The sequence below is a fragment of the Leptopilina boulardi genome, unplaced genomic scaffold, assembly GCF_019393585.1.
Source record: "Leptopilina boulardi isolate dan_hultmark-lab unplaced genomic scaffold, ZJU_Lbou_2.1 LbouV2_149, whole genome shotgun sequence".
NCBI classification, from domain to species: Eukaryota; Metazoa; Arthropoda; class Insecta; order Hymenoptera; family Figitidae; genus Leptopilina; species Leptopilina boulardi.
This window is the reverse complement of record NW_026137695.1, coordinates 841790-862617: the sequence shown is the minus strand read 5'-3', so window position 1 is coordinate 862617 and position 20828 is coordinate 841790. Positions and strand designations below refer to the sequence as shown.

The following is a 20828-nucleotide window of genomic DNA, read 5'->3' as shown; positions in this document are numbered from 1 at the left end:
ATTCAAATAGGGTCATTTGGGGTAAATGTAAACGGATTTGCTTAGTTTCGACATTAACGTAAGTTTTTTATTTTAAAAAGCAATACTTCCGGTTTTCTACTGCATGAACTTGTTACTTCACTTCCCTAGAAACATTTTATGAGGTACAAAAAAATATTGATTAACTTGAATCGCTTAAATCTGACTGTTTACATTTACCCCGAGATTTTGAAATTTTCCCAAAATTCGGGGTAAATGTAAACACCCCTGTAGTTTAAAGAGGTTTAAGAAAAAAGTTATCCCAAGTATACTACTGTGTAAAGGGATGTAAAAACTGAAAAAAATTCTTGGTAGATGTAAAATAATTGAACCAATTGATTGATATGCAACATATAAAATAAGCAATCATTACCATAACAAAACTAGTAATGTAAAAACTTGAATAACTTCAATAAATTTTAATAGATTTTCATTCAACGTGGTAAAAATAAGATTTTAAGGTTGCTGAATAAGATTCTAAAATCGAATTTTTAAATTTCAAAATGGCGGATCTAAAATGGCGGACAAACATAAAAAATATTGTTAAAAATTGATCAAATTTGCTTGAATCTCGCTACTCGGGGGTTTTTGAGGTCACTGAATACAAATTTGAAGACAAATTTAAAATTTTCAAAATGGCGGATCCAATATGGCGGATGAACCTAAAAATATTTTAAAATATTGATCAAATTTGCTTAAATCTCGCTACTCGGAGGTTTTCGAGGTCGCTGAATACGAATCTGAAGTCAGATTTAAAATCAATCACTCAATCCATCAACCAATCAATCCACCAATCAATCCACCAATCAATCACTCAATCAACCAATCTATAAATCAATCATCCAAGCAACCAATCTATCCACCAATCAATCACTTAATCAACCAATCATCCAAGCAACCAATCTATCCACCAATCAATCAAGCAATCCACCAATCAACCAATCTATAAATCAATTATCCAATCAACCAATCAATCCACCAATCAATCCGCCAATCAATCCACCAATTACTCAATCAACCAATCCATAAATCAATCGTCCAATCAATCAACCAATCAATCCATCAATCAATCCATCAATCAATCTATCAATCAATCAACTAATCAATCACTCACTCTTATTCTAGGATTCCTACGTACCTGAGTTTTATTCACCAATCGTGAAGAATCGCTTTCCTATATTTTAAACACGTAAATGCACTATGCAATACTATGCAGGTCTATACCTGCAACTGACTAACACGAAGGAGATATAAAAGAAGATCCAATTTCGTTTTTTATGTAATTTTACAGGGCCAAAATAATGTAATTGTGAAATAGAAGCAAATTTATTCAATTATTTTCTTTTAAAATGCATCAGAAATTCTGTTTACATTTACCCCGAGTTTTCGAATTCTCGGGGTAAATGTAAACACTTAATTATCTATTAACTGAATTGACGAAATTAAAAAATCAAAGTCAGCTTTTGTTAAGGGATTCATAAGAAATAATTAGAAATTTTAGTTTGAAGTTTTAGTTCATTTTTATTCAAATGCGAGACAAAATACTGAAACAGTAAAACTTTGTTTTTCAATCTTTCATGCATTAAGCGACAAATTGGAGTATGGCTTTGACAATTGTAAAAAAAAAATTGGCAATACTCAGAACCTGTTGCAGGTGAGCTGAGGTTAAAATATTGGGGTCGAACTTAATTTTCAATCTGTAAATTAAGCTGCAATATCTGCTGTTTACATTTTCCCCAAATGACCCTACTTCAAATTATTTGAAAAATATTTAATTGGTTCAAATACTTTTTATTTGGATCAAAAAATATGTATTTGATTTAAATAACTCGAATTATTTAAATCGCATTTATTTGAACCAAATAAATCGTATTTGGTTCAATTAAATAATTAATTAAATTGAATAAATGAATTTATTTAATACAAATAATGAGTTACTTGAAACTAATCATTCATTTATTTCACTCAAATATTTCGTTTATTTAATACAAATGAAAAGTATTTGATACAATAAATTTATTTTATTGATTCTAATCAACTAAATTATTTAATATAAATAATGCGTTATTTAATGTTAATACACTATTTTATTAAAGAATTAAATATTTAAGTGTAATGAGAATAATGAGTTATTTGATACTATTCATTTATTTATATATATTATTTAATATTCTAAGTCCAAAAGTCAAATATTTTTTCATCAACAAAAAATTAATGTTTACAAGGATTCAGAACAACGAAAAACGCGTTTTTAATAAAAATATATTTACACTTTTTTTGAAAATTCACCTGGGATGATTCATGATAATCATAAAGCATATAATTAATTATATTTTATAAATTGCATTTAATTGGAAAATATAATTTAATATCTTAACTTTAACTATATGATGTTAGGCAATTTTCTGAGTTAGGTATTTTGCAAGTTCAAATGGCATCATGAAGTTAATATTCGTTTTCACGTAGCGTGTGTAGCGTAGTTGGTAAAGCGTTAGACTCATCGTGGGTTCGATTCCCCCCATGCGTTAGATTTATTTATTTCTCAGGTTTGCGTTTAATCATTAATACTATGTATGAATTAGTTGAAAAATAAAAATATGCGATCACAGTATGCAGAAATTACATATTTTTAATTTATTTATTTGAGTAAGAATTTAATTTAGAAATGGAAGAATTAGTAAATAAATATGTTATTTATTCAATTCAAATTTTGATTTATTTGAATCAAAAAATTCATACATTTTATGCAAATAAATTATGTATTTGGATCAAATAAAATATAATAATTGCCGCAATTAAAGAGGTTTTAGTTTCAATTAAAACAATTACTTATGATAAATAATCAAATATTTGATTCAATAAAATTTTTAGTTGTTTCAAGAAAAGTATTTTATTGATGCAAATAAATATTTATTTGAATCAAAAAACATGCAGTGTTGAATGAAATAATTTTCATAATTGATTCAAATAAATATTTATTTGATACGATAAAATAAAATACTTAGGTTTAGTAAATGTGTATTTGGTTCAAATACATATTTATTGGATAATAGACAAGTAAATGATGTATTTAGATCAAATACTTTTTATTTGATCCAAATAAATTTTTTTTTCAGTGCATCACAGCGCTGATGGTAAACGCCCACGCCTGCAAATTTTGGAAATGTTCTGTTCAAGTCGCCCCTACTACCGGCCCACTGAGCTCGCACGGCTAATCCCAACGCGTAATTTTTAAATTTTCATTTGCAATTTACGCAAAAACTATAAAAATTTTTGAAAAACTGTAAAGGACTTTTCGTTTTATTTTTTTATGAAGAATATATCCCTTTAATATGTACATCCTTGACCGGGACACTAAAGTTAGTACTAAAGTTTAGTTTTTCTATTAAATAAGTTCGCTTCGAGTACGAAACCCTTCTTTTCAGTTGTCCGATTTTCTATTTTAGATTTATAACGACTGAAGAAATGAACTTGAGGAAAAAGTCCACTTTTTCCACTTCTTATCATCTTTTTATAAAATTATTTCTATAATCTACATAAAAATACGTGAAAATGAATAAATTTGAAGCACTTTAGATAAAATTTTCTTCGTTATTAGGAGAAAATTTCTGATTTTTTCTAAAATAATCAGTTTTTTCTTGAAAGCACCAGGAAAATCAACTCCAATCTTTCTCGCTACATTTTTTTTGTAATCTACACGTAAAAATGTATAAATTTGAATCACTTTAGGTAAAATTTTTTTCGTTTTTGGTGGAAAAATACATTTTTCCCTAAAATTATCATTTTTCTTGACAACGCTATGATAATCAACTCCAATCATGCTCGCTATATTTTTTTTGTAATGTTCACGTAAAAATACGTCAAAATATATAAATTTGAATCCCTTTAAAAAAAATTTTCTTCCTTTTTGGTGAAAAAATAAATTTTTTCTTGAAAAATTTGATAAAAAGTTAATCATCAACTCCAATCGTAACCGCTTTTTTTCCTTGTTTTTTTAACGTAAAAAAAATTCGTATACTATATATGAACTGCCTGTGTTGAATATTGTATGCGCTGGGGAGATTAAACTATTTTTTTTTTAATTTTATATTTTCCCTTGACAACGCTAAGTAAATTGATCCGAATCAAGTTCGCTATATTTTTTTCTGTAATTTTCACTTAAAAATACATAAGTGTACCAAATTTGAGCGCATTATGTCAAAAGATGTGGTCGCTAGGGGGGTACATAGTCATTTGATAATTTACTTCAATCATGCTCGCTATATTTTTTTTTGTAATGTACACGTGAAAATGCATATGTGTAGGGGAGAGTGGGTCAAAACCGTGTACCTTTTTGTAATTCTCGGTTTACAAGGAATCTGTCAAACAAATTAGTTCAAGTCTCGTTGAAAATTCTTCTTTGAACATTAGAAAATGAAAAAGTAAGGTTCATGGTGTTAAAAAAATTTTTTGATCAATTTAAACCAGGTTTTTCAAGAAAATCTATAAATCATGTAATATTATTTAACTTTTTATTCAATTATATATCCCTTAATAGAAAATAATTAATATTCAATAAATTCAATCAAAATATACCATATTAATAATATAATGAATAACATCAGTCAAATTTTTTTAGGCAACATTTTTAATATTTTTATTAATTTTTTATCGTTTATTCATCGGTATGATAAAAAATTAATATATCGAAAGTTAAACATCAATCTTGAAACATACATGTAGATTCTTTTGAGTTAAAATTTAAATAGGCATAGTGTAATGTTTTTAAATATATCCGATTTTGCCCCACCGTTTGATACCCGGTTTTGCCCCAGTCTTCATTTTTTAACAAAATGTAAAATTCTCAGCTTATTGTTAATAATTTATTTAAGAATTACTTTTAATGAAAATTACTCGTAAATAAATGCTGAAAAAGATGATATACTTGCCGAAACGAATATATCGACACAAAAAGTTTTGTAAGTGATTTACTTTCGATAAAAAATAGATTTTCTTTTGACATAAAATTTTAAAAAACCCGGTTTTGCCCCACTCTCTCCTACCAAATTTCAGCCTTCCAGATAAATTCGTGTGACAGTAAGGAGGGAGGGGGTACACGATTTAAAAAAACCGATATTAATAGGGTTCTGAACCGAGTACGGAACCCTAAAAACAAAAATGTTATATAAAATGCTGTTATTTATAAAACAAACACGTATTGAACATAATAGATAAGTTAGAAAAAAATCACTAAAAACAGTTTTTTTTCATGGAACAAAGAAAAATCGAGGTATAATCGTACAATGTTTTTACCACCTGCAAAATTCTAATATTGGTTCCATTTTCGGCTACATATGACCATTTCCCCTATTTCCCCTAACAATTTTCATAAAAATAAGTTTCCATAATTTGATATTTTAAGAATTTGTGCAATAGAATAAATGGCGTTTAGAAAAGAAAAATATTGGGATAAATAATAATTTTATTTACGTACAGATGGGATTATGATTATATAATATAATAATTTTCGTTTTAATTACAATTTGAGCTATTCACATAAAAAATAAGTTGAATAAAAATTATGAAATATAAATTTCTGGATACACAAATATTTTACTAATTAAATTTTTGAAGAAAATATATTAGCCTGATAAAAATTCGGGGCGGTTAAAGTTGCCCACAATTGAATTACATATACAATAAACTGCATACGAGTTATTTAAAAAAAATTTATTTGAATTAAATTTATAAACTAAATACAATGAAAATGCGCACCGTTAAACTGCATACGGGAAAAATGTATAAGAATTAAATTAATATTTTTGAATTAAAAAATTATTTACGACTGAACTGCACACCGTTAAACTGCATAAAGCAAAAATGCTTACAAATTTATTAATGTATAATATTTGTATACTTGAATTAAAAACAGTATGCGGTTAAAATTCACACTGTTAAACTGCATACAAGAAAATGAACAAGTATCAAAATATTAATATAATTATATAATAATATATTATATAATTTTGAATAAAATTGAATTAATTTAATTTGTGGGATCTTTTGCTGTATGCAATTTTACGGTATGCAGTGTAATCGGTAATAATTTTTTAAATAAAATATTAATATTTTAATTCGTGTGCAGTTTTTTAAGCAGTTTAACGGTGCGCATTTTAATTGTATTTAGTTTATAATTTTAATTCAAAAAAATTTTTTTTAAATAACTTATATGCATTTTTATTGTATGCAGTTTACTGTGTGTGCAGTTCAATTGTGGGCAACTTCAACCGCCCCAAAAATTTTAATCAATTTAAAATAGATTAAAGAAATAGTTCTACAGATATATTCAGTTAATTACTAATTTTGAGTATTAACAATTATTGTAAATTCATATTATGAAACAATTTTCATGTTCTCTGTTATTTGCAATTTGTAAATTTGATTAAATGACTTTTATATGTAATGGTAAGGTGGGGATTATCATGCGTTTCTGCATTTATTGTAAAATATGTCTCGAATGCAATCACCGAAAATTTTCCTGTGGTTCGCCCATGTTTTTGCTAAACATCGTAATTGAGGAGCTGGATTGAAGAACCGACGTTACGCTCGGACTGGACGCGCTAATACCAGTCGGGTAGCAGTGTGTGTCCCAGAGGCGCTCACTGCTACCCGACTGGTATTAGCGCGTCCAGTCCGAGCGTAACGTCGGTTCTTCGATCCAGCTCCTCAATCGACATCTCGAGAAGAAATAGTAGAGCAAAAAGAGTAAAAAAAGGAAGAATCTTTGTTCTTTTATAAATTTCTTTTTAAAAATGTATTTAATTTCACTTACTTTCAGAGTGATGAAGTTCTATAGAATACAATTCTTTTGATGCAATCACTGTTTTAATAGTTTTTAAACAATAAATTAGATGACAAGGCATAAAACGTAACGTAATTATTTGTTTAACTACAAAAAAACTTCTTCTTTCCTCTGAATGATTTCTCGTAAAGCGGATTATCAAAACTGTGCCTCGAAGATTCTTTTCTCACCTTCAATTCGATTACAGTACAACTTTTTCGTGAAGAGAAAATTATTTCCATTTTTTATGGAGGGGGAACGGTTTTGGTTGGTCTACATTTATGCTGGAGGAAGAGCTTGAGTGGTTAGATTTATCTACTTTGGGTCCTTTAAGATAACATCAAAGCCACACCCACCGATATGGGCATACAACTTATTAAAAAAACCTTTTTATTTGATTGCAATTGTTTAATAATTATAATAATTTGATGTAAAGAAATTATTTTAATACTTATTGCAATACGAAAGTTTCTTTTCTATATGAGTAATACTCAATTACTCTTTGCTTGTATTTTTAATAAAATTTGCAATTAAATTTCAGTATATAATCTTTAAAACAAACAAAAAATTCTTCCAAGTTAAAGAAATTTCGGGGTGCATGATTATCCAATAAAAATCATAACTTATGAAATTATTTTTAAAACCAATTTATACTTTAGAGAGTTTTTTGGTACTAAATATTTATTTGGTTGCACAGATAAAATTTTTTTTTTAAAAACAATTTTATCAAGGTACTAATCAAGTCAAATTATAATGAACTTTAATGAATTAATTTTATCAATATTTAAATAAGATTGGTTTTTAAATAAGTATCTGTTTTAATGTTTAAGGGGTTACACACCTTTATGTGGTTAAAAAATCGATTTTTTTATTGCATATATATCAAAAGTACATACCCTCGATAATGTTTTCCCGAAATTTCATAAAAATCGGAGCACTAGAACCAAAGTTAAGGCTGTTTTAATCCGCTACTTCTCAAGCTAAGTGTTCATTTCATGACCATTTAGCTTCCTCATCATGATACACATACACTGAGAGAAAAGATTGGTTGGGGTTATTATTTTTGTGGTGATCATTTTTAGTTAGTAAACTATACTGCTGCTAATTTATTAGTTATGGTTACTATTTTTATTGGTTGGCATGACTATTTTATTAGTTTGTTTAACTAATTAATTTGTTGGAATAACTATTTAATTAGTTACCTTATTAACTAAATGGTTTGGCTGACTAACTAATTGGTAACAGTAACTAATATAAATTAGCAAAAATACTCTTACTAACGAAATGGTAATCGCAACTAATCGTTTCTCTCAGTGTATACATATTCAAGATTATAAGAAGGATTATCTACAACTAAAATAGCGATCAATTTTATAAATATTGGTAAAATGTAAACGTTATATACATCAATCGATTCGTTTTCATGCCAGAAATAATCGATTCGTTTTAATCCAAGAAATAGGTTTCTTTACCAAACAAAATTAAATTTACACAGAAAAAAATATTTTGAAAAAATTGCAAAAAAAAATATTGTGAATATATTTGGAAACCCTTGTGTCAAATTTTTGAGAACTACCGTTACGAGTTTTTCAAAAACGCTAAATCGATCGGGCTGAAATTTTCAGGGGTTTTTTATACATACAATATAGCTTGTGCGTGAACGAAGAAATTTTGAGTATACTTGAAATTTTAATTCGAACCAAAATTTATATTTTTTTGGTCAGAAAACCAAATTTGAACCCTAATAACACAAGATATCTTGGGATATATTGATAATAGCCCGCAGATATCCTAGGGATGTCCTATGGATATCAAAAGGATCTCTTAAGGATATCCAAAAAAATCGTCGGTTTGGATATCCTCAGATATCCATGGGATATCCAAAGGATATCCCAGGAGGGATAGGATATCTACTGGATATCTCTATAGACTTTCATAAATGTCCTCCAGATATCCCATAGATATCGTCAGGATATCCCACAGATATGATCAGGATATCCCATATATATCGTCAGGATATCCCACATATATTTTCAGGATATTCTCAGTATATCTTCTGGATGTCAAGAAGATATTCTCAGGATATTGTTTTTAAAGTCATTATGAGACTACGAGTGAGAATATTCTGTGAATTAAATTTTATATAATAAATAAAATAAAATGCAACTTGTTTTTCGAGAAAGTTGTTTAATTTGAAAAATTATTAACTAATTTTTTTCTCATTCGTGATTCATTCCTTTATTCATATATGCTTAATATTGTCAGAAAATAAATTGGCTTTAAACAATATAAATTCTTCCCCGCAAATAACGAATAACTATTAATATTAATGATACATTAAGTGCATGAATTTATTTAAAAACTTTGAAAAATGCGTTTCAAACCTTCATTTAAAATAAATTAGAAGCTCATAAGATTTTTGGTTTTATTATATTATTATTTATTATATTAGCTTAACAATTTTAACCTTTAAAAATATATGTTGAGATATTAAATATCCCGTGAATATCCTAAGAATATCCCACGGACATCCTGAGGATATCCCATGGATATCCTGCGATATAATATCCAATAGATATTTTGTGGATGTCTTAGGGATATCCTGTGGATATCCTATGGATGTCCTGTTGATGTCCCACAGACCGGCGGTTTGGATATCCCAAGATATCCTGGAGACCATTCTAGGATATCGACCATTGATATGGATATCCTAGGGATATCCTTTTGTTATGAGGGAAACCCCTAAAATTACTATTTTTGAGGAAAGATCATCGTCATTTCTAGAAAATTTTTTTTACGACAGCACGAAGTGATATAATATACTAGCGAAATTGCGGTTGTTTTTTAATTTTAGTTAAACTCTGTCTCATTTTTTGTAGTCCCTGCAAGCAGCTGTCAAAAAAGGTGCATGGTGTATGGTCTACAGTTTCCACAATCCCTAATATTTTGTAATGCAAAATTATTTACAAGTACATGGAGAAAAATAATTAAATATATTAACTAAAATTTAGTTATACTTTAGCTAATCCCAATTGCTACTATATGGATAGCAATTATTGTTAGCTAATACAGCTAATAATTAGAGCCAACATTTTTACATATGGCAGCTAAATATTAGCTACCAGGGCTAAAAATTCGGTATCCATATTATAACAAACTGATTGTTCTCCGTGTAGGGGAGACCGGGGCTGAAAGTGCCGAAGGTAAGTTATGCCGATAGGAATATCTCAAGAACAAAAAAAAATTGAAAAGTGAAAGTGAGAGAAGTATTGATTTAATAATACGCATCTTTGGCAACTATTTTGATTTTGATTTAATCAGCTGTTAGTAATTTGGTGCTTTGGCGTCACTTACGTATAAGTTTTTATGTTTATACTTTTTGGTATATTTTTGGCATTTTTAAAGACATCGATGCGTATTTTTTTAAATGGTCCAAATTTATCGAAGAATCAAAGGTGAATTGATCTTAATATTTTTAATTATTTATTTTTTTAATATATGATAAAAAGTGAGCGTCGACGCAACGAGGTTAATTGTGCCTTTCGCTTGGGGCTAGTTGTGCCGCTGTTAATAGCTACATGATCATAATCTACTATTGCCTCGTTTGTTCGAAATAGTTATTCCAACCCATTACAAGAGAAAAGTTGATTCAATGCATCGTTTGAAAAAACTAGGCACATTTAAAAAGTGTAAAGGGTAAAAAAGGGTGAGTTATATGTGTGTCAATTGTGATTTCAATAAATCGCATTCCGAATAAGTACTCAGGTCTTAAAAATTATTTATTAATCTTCATTGTTAAGATTGTTCAAAAAACCTTAAAAAGTTTACAATAAATGATTAATAAATAATAGTAAATCATATATTGGCAATAATTATTTAATTTCTTACGCGTAAAATCATTTGCTTTAAATTAAACAACTAAAAAATCTGAGCGGCACAACTCTCCCCAGCGCGGAGTTCGATGTGCCGCGTCGCCTCGTTGTACATAATCATTCTATAATAAAAGCTTTTAAATGTTTTTAGTCTTATTTCAAGGGTGACTTTCTATAGAATGAAAAATACGTATAATCATTAACGTGTAATGTTTTCTTAAAAAATGCATGTCGTTAAAAGTGGACATGAAAAGTTTGAATTTTTTTATACATTAAAAAACGTCTCGTGAAGTATATAAATCTTATAATATTATTTAGATTTTTTAATGAAATTAAATTTGAATTTAAAAAATAATTTTTTTATTAATAAATTATTAAAAAATTTTTTGGTATAATTTTCATGGCTTGAATTTTTTAAGATAAAAATCACAAGTTCATGCTTATATGCTTCTCACAGAGTTCAGGTGCCGTGTGGGATCAAGATTACAGCGTCTCCACATACAGGCGACATAGCAAAGTTCTTGCGAGCGAGCGTTGTAACCCCTCCATCCCATCTACTCTATGTATTTCCCTCCGTGACGTCAGAAGGTAAGTGTATAGAATATATGGGATGGAGGGGTTACAACGCTCGCAACGACTCTACGATTTCGCATACATGTGGAACCGCTGTGTAACAGAATTGCTGGATGCAATAACTTGCTTGACAAACAGACGCACGCTCCGATGGCAGTAGGATAGCAGTGAGAAAAAATGGCCCGCCCATTGTTACCTGACTACAAATAGAGAGATTGTTCGAATGTCCAGAAAGTTATTGCACGCAGCTACTGAGTGGGAATTTTATCTTACAATACGAGATCATTCTTAGACAACTTATCATTTCTGTAAATAAAAAACTTGGATTTTAGTTTAGCAAATAGCCCTTTATCGAATGCAAAGAACAATTGCCGATCTTTTAAGTAGCATTAGATTATTTATATAATGTTCTATTTATGTTGTATCTTTTAGAAAATATTATCTTACTTATAATTCTCTTACTTTTTGTATATATCTATATTTTTATCCTATTATTTTCTCTACTGCTTATCTTCTTATGGACATTTTCTAGTCTTGTTTTATAGTCACGTATTTGCATTCATCTAAGACTTCCACGAAAAAAGTATGTTAACAATATAAATACAACCTTGTGCACATAGTCTATAGATATAGTGCAAATAACGATGCGTTGAATTTTGCGTTAAAAAAAGATACGCTGTGTTTAGGTTGAAAGGAATTAAAATATATATATAACGTTTATATAAAGTAGAGTAAAGCAATTTATATAAAGTAAAATTTCAATAATTTGAAATATATACGTTTTTAACCCTTTCAGGCCTAAATTAATTTGAGATGACCCAAATTTTTTTAAAGGCTGTAAACATGTTGCTAGGGTATTCTTTTTTTATTTTTTTTTCAAATTAAAAAAAAAAATTTTTCTTTGGTACGCAATGTTTTTTACATTTGCACTCAACAAACAACTGCTAACGATTTACTGCTTGTAACAAAAAGCAAAAAGACAACAAATTGCGGCAAAAATGTTGGAAAAGTATTTTTTACTTGATAATTTGCAATGTTGCCTGTATGCAATATTGATAATGAAAAGGTTAAACAAGTGGAATTGGAAATTCTCATTATGAATATAAAAATAAAACGTGAAATGTAAATTCTCGAGTCGAAATTTATACCCTTTAAAGTAGTAAACTGAACTCCTATCGAATCCAATGGAACATCAAAATCCTCATACGACTTTTTCTTTTAACACTGTTTTTAACCTCTACAATTTTCATTGAAATTATGAAATCCTTTCTACACACTTTTAGGAACATTTTAAGGGAAAACAGGTGAAGGGCGGCGTTTTTGCATCAATTTTTACGAATTTTTTTAATACATACTCTTTAAATCTGAATTAGCGACTATTCGCTTTGAATTAGTGACTATTTGCTTTATAACAAAAAACAAAATGAAACAAATACATTATTTAGGATTGAGGTTCAAAAAGAGCGTATTTATATAATGAAACTATATGCTAAATTTCAGAGTGATTGGTTAAAAACTTTTTAAGCTAGAGTTTACGCAATTTCGGAAAAGTCGTTTTGAGAAAAACATGTTTGAATAAAAGTGTCAAAAAATAACTCTTTGAATCATGCAATTCGGAAATAATCGAAATGTTCTAAACAGTACTGTATACTATATTTTCGGGGTCGATGATTACTAATCTAAGGTCAGTTTTTAAAAACTCTTAATGCCGTTCTAATATGGCGTGTTTTTTGTCCTAGCGCGCTCTGACCCATTATCGAGAGTCACTTATACTTAACTGTTTATAACTTTTAAACGGCTCAAAATTTTCGTTTAAAATTTTTAAATTATATATTTTAATAGTTAATCTAATACCTATATATAATCTAATCTAATATATTCAAGCAGTTTAAGTTTTTCATAAAATTAAAAATAATACCCTCAAACAGCACGGAATGTTGGTTACATGTCACGGTAATATCAAGTGGGAATATTCCTATGATATTCGCGTGACATTCGTATTGGGAATATTCCCGTGAAATTTGTGTGCTTTTGAGGAAATAACCCTGTGATATAGAGTGCAATATTCCTGTGATATTGAGGTAATATTCCTTTAATATTGAGGAAATATTCCAGTGACATTGAGAGAATATTCCTATAATTTATAAAATTCTAAAATTTTTTTTTATTGTTTTGAATATTTAAATAAAAAAATAAATAACTGGAAAAAAATAGAATTTTTTTTAGAATTTTATATATTATCTCGTCAATATCACTGGAATATTCCCTCAATATCAAAGGCATATTACCTTAACATCATAGGAATATTCCACCCAATATCACAGGGATATTCCCTCAATATCACAAAAATTTCACGGGAATATTCCCTCAGTATCATACGAATGTCACAGAAATAACACCGTGGAATGGCCCTGTGAAGCAGACATTATGATATCGCCTGAATGTCACAAGAATATTCCCACTTGATATCACCTTAACATTCAAACAATATTCCGTGCTACTTGGGCCCTAAAACATGAAAAACTTAACAAATTTATTCTACATAGGTTGTGAATCGTCGGATCATCGCCGAGAATTTTCCTCGAATTTTTTTTTAATGGTTTTGGCATTCATATTTGAGGTTTGAGAAAATATCCTTAACACTTAGACAACCAGGTCGCCGATAACGGGTATACCTGGAGATCATCTTCAAGGATTTAGGTCAAATTTTTCGTTAATTTTAATAAATTTATAAATTTTTTATACTTTATTTTAAACAAAAATACAGAGTGATTTTTATCTTATAATTACTTTAATTTTAATTTAAAAAATTTTCTTTTTATATTTGTTTAAACAAATGCAAAAAATTATTTTTAACATTCGAGACTAGTTGATTGTATTTTTAGGACCTTAAACTATAAAAAACCACTATAAAAAAATTGATTTTTTGGTCGATAACACCGTTTTCTCAGACCCGGTCATATATATGGGCAAATCCACAGAACCGGCCGATTTTTACTTATCAAGATGATAATTTTTCAAATAGCAAGCACACCTTTAATTTATGGTTTACTTTCTTTAAAATATATTCAAGAACAATTATCTTCTTGCGTGATTCATTTTATTTTAATGCCGTTTGAGTTAAAAGCAAAAAACGAAAATATTATTTTTCTTCTGGAAATTATAATTTAAAATGGCATTTCTTTGTTTTTTTATATATTATTTGAAATATGTGCAAAACATTTTGAATAATAAAATATGATAAAATACAAATAATTAATTTTTTAATTATCAAAAATAAATTATTTATATTTTATCATATTTTATTATATATTTTATTTATTAGCATTTAATTTTTTATTTCTGTAAATTAAATTGTTTACTTACTAATTTTCATATTAACTATTTTAACAAACAAACTGACATTATTGACATCGATTTTGATATAACTTTGAAAATAAAACAAATGAAAGGATAATTCATTTTTCACGATTAACTAGTTTAATTTCGATAAATTTTTTTTTATTTTTAATTTTTGGACGTTATAAATTGAAAATATAATTTGGCGTTTGCATACAAGAATTATAATAATGTCTTTATATAATCACACATGTTTTCAACTCATCATATTTTATCCTGTAGTTGTGCTACTGAAAAAAGGCTATGTTGAAAATGGTTCACGCTTAAACATAGAGTGATAATTATTGGAATATTTTCTTTAATTCTGATTGCACTCTATTCTATGATACATACATTTGTTCGTCTGTTCACAAGCAATAAGCTCCAATTTGAAAAATTCAAATCGAATAATCGCCGCAAAATATATTTACAAAAATGTATAGACATTTCATTATTATAAAATAATGAGTAACGCTACTTTCAACGACTATCATTTCTTTTTATTTAAGAGCACATATTTTTTATTACTTTCAAAACATTCTTCAATAAGTAAACTATAATTCACCACAGTTTGGAATCGTTCGCATCTATGCCGAACAAGTTATACCTATAAGAATTAAAATTTATACCTGGAGTAACACCGTAAATTTCATTTTTTAAGTTACTTAATTCGATTTTATTTTTTATAAAAGACTAGAAGGTTCACATTTATTCAATTTTCTTATTTCAATAGGTTCTCAGAGATATTACAAAATGGTTGAAGTATGAAAATAATTAATATAATACTTCTAAAATAGAAAGATATGTGAGTAACATGAAATCGGCCGGTTCTGTGGATTTGCCCATATATTTATCTTTTCATAAATAAAATATAGTCAAAAAATTTATTTGTCTTCAGTATTTATTTAAGAGTTTTACAATAGTTATAATACATTGATTATTTATTAGATGGTGTCTTAGTTAAATTGGCTAGAATTACTATTACTAAATAAATTTTAGCAAAATTGGCTATAGATATAAATCTTAATAATAAATGTACTTAGAAAATGTTAAAAAATAATACAAGTATTTAAGTGAAAAGCACTCGAGGGTGTGACTATGATGTAATTCTAGAGGACCCAAAATAAATAAAACCAACCGCCCACAATTTCTCTGCAACATGAATATAACCAATCACAACACTGTTTCCCTGAAACAGAAAAGTATATTTCTTACCCTCAAAGATCCGCCGAAACGGAAGATAAAGTGATAAAAATTTCTTCGTGGCTAGAAGGGCAGTTTGTGAAAGTCGTCTTACAAAAAACGTTATACATTCCAATATTGTGAATAATAATACTTTAATTACGTTGAAAACTCTACACTGTATCAGAACCATTGCCCTAGAAGTAAGTTAAAATAAATAACTAGTTTAAAAATAAATGTAGAAAATATCAAAAAAACCAAATATCTATTTTTTAAATGTTTTAATTAATAAGTTAAATATTTATTTATTTGTAAATCTCAGAAATCCAAAAATCATATTCTTTAATGCACCACTTTCCAAAAATGTATCTATGCATGTATATGAATTTTAAAAGAAACCATTCAGTAAATCTAAAAAAGTTGTTTTTAAATATTACGTGAATAATAAACAATTTTTATAAATTAATGTTAGGAGAAAATTTCAAATTAAAAATCGATTTAGAAATTTTTTATGTTATTGCAATTCCTGTGTTTTATTATTTAACATTAATATCTACGCGATATTATTTGTTAAGCGAAAAGTAGGTAAAATATATAATTTAACCAAAACAGGATGTACATATTTATTTAATTTGTTTATAAACAAATTAATAAACTTTGATGACAGTTATTATTACTAGATTGTTGTTATTTTTAGGGTTTCATTAAGGTAGTGAACCGTGATGGAACCCTTATGGTTTCACTCATGTCCGTCCACCAAACCATATCTCCTCCCTAAAACTAATGCTATTCGCGAGTAGATTAAAGGAAAAATTAAAGCGAATCTGATTGAAATTGAATTCAATTAAGTTATATTTCAAAACCTCTAAATATTGGAAAAAGCGTGCCCCCCCTTAACTTTGACAATTTTTTGAGCTAGGATGCTCAAACGTGGTATACATATATGTATTTATGTGAGTAGATTAAAAGAAAATTATAGCGAATCCGATTGGAATTGAATTGAAATTTAGTTATATTCTCTCTAAATTTGAATTAGCGACTATTTGCTTATTCGTAGCTGCATACTCTGGTATGATTAAAATAGCGACTATTCGCTAGCAATAAGCCACTATTCGCTAGGAATAAGCGAATTTTCAATAAGTGATTATTCACTTATTCCCAGCTGCATACTCTGCGCTAGGAATAAGCGAAGTCACTAATTCAAAGCGAATAGTCGCTATTTCAGATTTAAAGAGTTCCAAAAACTTGAAATTTCGGAAATAATAAAAAATATTTTTTTAAAAATATACATAATAATTTAAAAAATCGTGAACGGAACACTAGGTAAGCGAGTGTAACTCGCACTTGACCAATTTTTTGCATTTAATAATTTTCGTATTTCTTCTTTCAGTTACAGTTGAAGTTACTCTGACGGATTAGCTCAATTGACTATAAAGAAGTAAACCAATTTTTAGTTAATTTGATTAAAAATTGTACGAAAAAAGTTACCGGTCACAATGATCTAACCCCTTAAAGTTATAACGTGGTTATTATTATATTTTTGTTTTTGTTCTAAAAAATTATTAAGTAAAATGAAGTTCAAATGAAATTAATAATTTAATTAAAGTTTAATATACAGTTGCATTTGTTTCAAAAAAGATTACTATTTAAACACATTTTGAAATAAATATTTAATAATATTTAAACAATGTAGTTTAAATATTTTTCCGTGAGAGAGAAAATTGTTTGATCGAACGATCTATCAATTTTCAAAATTATGAAAAGACGACTTACTATTTTTTCTTTGGACAACAGAAATAGTGTAATTGAATACAATTATTGTTTCTGACCGAAGGGTCATCGTCAAATTAGCGTTAAAACTCATGATTAAGGAATCCGCTTGAAAAAAAGTGATTTCTGTGCAAGTACATTCTCTTAAACTATTTCGGGATGTTCAGAATATTTTACTGACGTTCTAGAGATATCAATATGTCCAAGGAAATTAGAATATCTCTAATATATCCTCAGTACGTTCGTACGATATCCTGCATATTCAGATGCTGATATGAATGATGTATTCCTCCCTGATGTACCCGGTAAAGAGACTTGAATTAAAAAAATTAATATTACCTCACATTTAATTTAACCTTATAAATTTTTTTCTTTTATTTGAACCTTTAATTGTTAATGTAATTATTTGGTCATCTTGACAAAATGTTTGCATATTTCTTCAATGAAATTAAGAGTAATAGAAATGTGATTATTACTATCTAATAAATGAAATATGCGAAAGATTAAATTCCCATTAAGATTTTTACACGTTTTTAATGATGTGCGTTTATATTTAATAATACATTTTTACAAAAATAGTATTAAAACTTATTCTTCTATTAAGTTCTGAGGATTTACCTCTTCTATTTCGTCAACTTCGGTTCTGTCGTCTTCTGCGCTAGACACACTGAAATATAAAGTTGACATAAAACATAGAAAATACATTTTTAATTAATTGTTCTAAAAATAATTTTTCTTATAATCAAACAAAAATTCTTCAAAAGTAGTTTTAAAACCTCTACTAAAATTTTGGTCCATTAAATAAAAATTTACATTTACAAATAAAGAATGCATGAAATTACTAATTTTTAGTACTTACCTCTGGTTCATAGAATTTCTAATATTTCGAAAAACTTGGCTAATTATACTCCGAATTTTTCTGAGAGATATATCATTATTTCCGGGCAACATACAATCTCCTTGTTGCAGCATTTTAACTACTTCTGAAAATTTAATTAATTAAAATAATTTATTTTTGAAAGACACACATTATCGATTGATTTAAAATTCAAGAGGGTGTTTAAATTTCAGTTACATAATGCTTTTATGCAAAAGTCAGTTGCAATTAAAGTTTTGAAAATGTAAAGGTTATCCTTTTATTACGCATATAGTTATTTTCAAGTATTATTATTATATACTTAAGTTTTTTTTATTAAATTGAACAATGTGCAAAAAAATTGTTATATATGTATTATAAACGTTTGTTCCAAGAAATATTATGTTTGTATTTAATTGATTAACCAGACTTTTTATTTCTTATTGTCAAAAGTATTATAGCAATAATGTTAAACTGCGACAAATTAATTTAAAATATCAAATTTTTATTAAAAAACAATTTTTTACAGCTATAAAATATTATGTGACAATAATTTAGCCTCCGTCTCTCACTTTAAATTAATTTATAACGTATATATTTACAGGTCTCGGATTGACTTTAAGTACAAAAGAAGTAGTTTTAATCGATTCACATTAAGAAAAAGTCAATTTTTTTATTTCTTTAAATTTAATTAGTTAATAAGTATTTTACTTTACATAATTAATGTTGTTAGATATTTAATACATTTTATTAATTCCTTAATAAGAATAATCCTACAGGAATATTATAACAAGAAAATTTTTTTCGAATATTTCACAATTGAAGAAGTAATTTTTAAAAATTTTAATTAAGTAGGATAAATTTGTAAAAAAAATTCTGACAATACAATTTTTGATTTGAAATTTTTTTAATTAATTGAATTTTTAATGAAATATTAAAATTATTAAAAATAATTGAACATTGGAAGAATTATAGTTAGAATTTTAAAAATAATTGATTTCAAAAGTTTTTGTTAAATTTTAGACAATAATTAAATTTTACAAAATTGAAAATAATTCATCAAATAATTTTGGATAACATTTTCAAAAGTAATTGAATTGTCTAAGATTTATAATTCACAATTATGAAATTAATTGAAATTGAAGTTATTTTTAATTGAAATTTCGGTAATTTCTGTAGATGAAAAGTTTTTTAGAAATTAAAAACAAAAATTGAATTTCGAAAATTCTTAATTGAAAAATACTTTCAAGTAATTGAATTTTTGAAGAATATTATAAAAATCATTAAATTTTTGAAGCGTTAAAGTTGATATTTTTATAAGTAATTAAATTTTAGAAGGTTTTAAATTGAAATTTTTGAAAATAATTGAAATCAAGTGATTTTGAACTAAAATTTTTTGGTGATAATTAAAATTATTAAATTTTAGAAATTTTTAAATGGAAAATTTTAAAGGTTTTAAATTAAAATTTCTTGTAATTTTAATTCATTTTTTCGAAAATTGTAAACAATTGTTGAATTTCATAAAATTTTTAATTGAAAAATAATTAAAGATAATTAAATTTATGAAGAATTTCATTTAAATTATTAAATATACTTAATTTATAGAAAAATTTGAGTTAAAATTTTTTAAATAATTGAAATAAAGAAGATCTGCATTGTATACTAAAAAGACATATTTTGTTTAAAAATTTTGTAACAAAAAGTACACTATGTCGAAAAAGTCACATCCTATTTAAATAAGTTGAAAATCGTATTTTTGAAAAAAGTCGTGTAATCCGATGCCTGTATTTATATAAAATGACTATAATTATTACAATTTCTTGTAATTAAAATACTAATGTTAATTTGAGTAATTACAAGAAAAATATACTTATACATACTTAATATATTATTACAATCTTCAAGAGTTATAAATTTAACCTCTCCATTTGTAACTTCGCAGTCATTTATGTAGAGATATTGGTGCTGGTTATCCTCCCAATATCCCATTGATATCCACTTTACTCTATTGTAAAGGGATGTCGCATGCTGCGCTTTCAAATAACATAGTTTTTCTATTTTTACTCCTTCCATAATCTGTACAGATAAATAACATACGATAGTTATATAGAATAATATTTATTTATGTAGAATATAAAAATGCTGTAGACAAGTACTATCGCCAAAAAAAATACAATGGAATCTCAATTATCCGAATTTATTCGGACAGGGCTTAGCTCTGAGATTAGGAATTTCAATTTATTTAAGGATTGTCATTCGGAAATGGGACTAACTTATTAAATTTTGACATTGTTCTTAAGGTCAATTCCAGAAGTCATGATTTTTAAAACAAATTTTTACCATATGCTTTTTTTAGAAA

At 27.0% G+C, this 20828-nt stretch overlaps 1 protein-coding gene across 1 annotated transcript in view; it reads right to left on the bottom strand.

Moving 5' to 3' along the window:
• Positions 1 to 20518, bottom strand: part of LOC127291628 (uncharacterized) — a 28149-nt gene extending 7631 nt beyond the window's left edge. Inside the window, exons 1-3 of the mRNA XM_051320829.1 lie at positions 20350 to 20518; positions 18473 to 18596; positions 18232 to 18280 (exon numbers count right to left, since the gene is read on the bottom strand). Coding sequence (XP_051176786.1) covers positions 18232 to 18280; positions 18473 to 18596; positions 20350 to 20458 — 282 coding nt within the window. The 5' untranslated portion in view covers positions 20459 to 20518. The remainder of the gene's footprint in view (positions 1 to 18231; positions 18281 to 18472; positions 18597 to 20349) is intronic.
• Between the last annotated feature and the right edge of the window lie 310 nt (positions 20519 to 20828).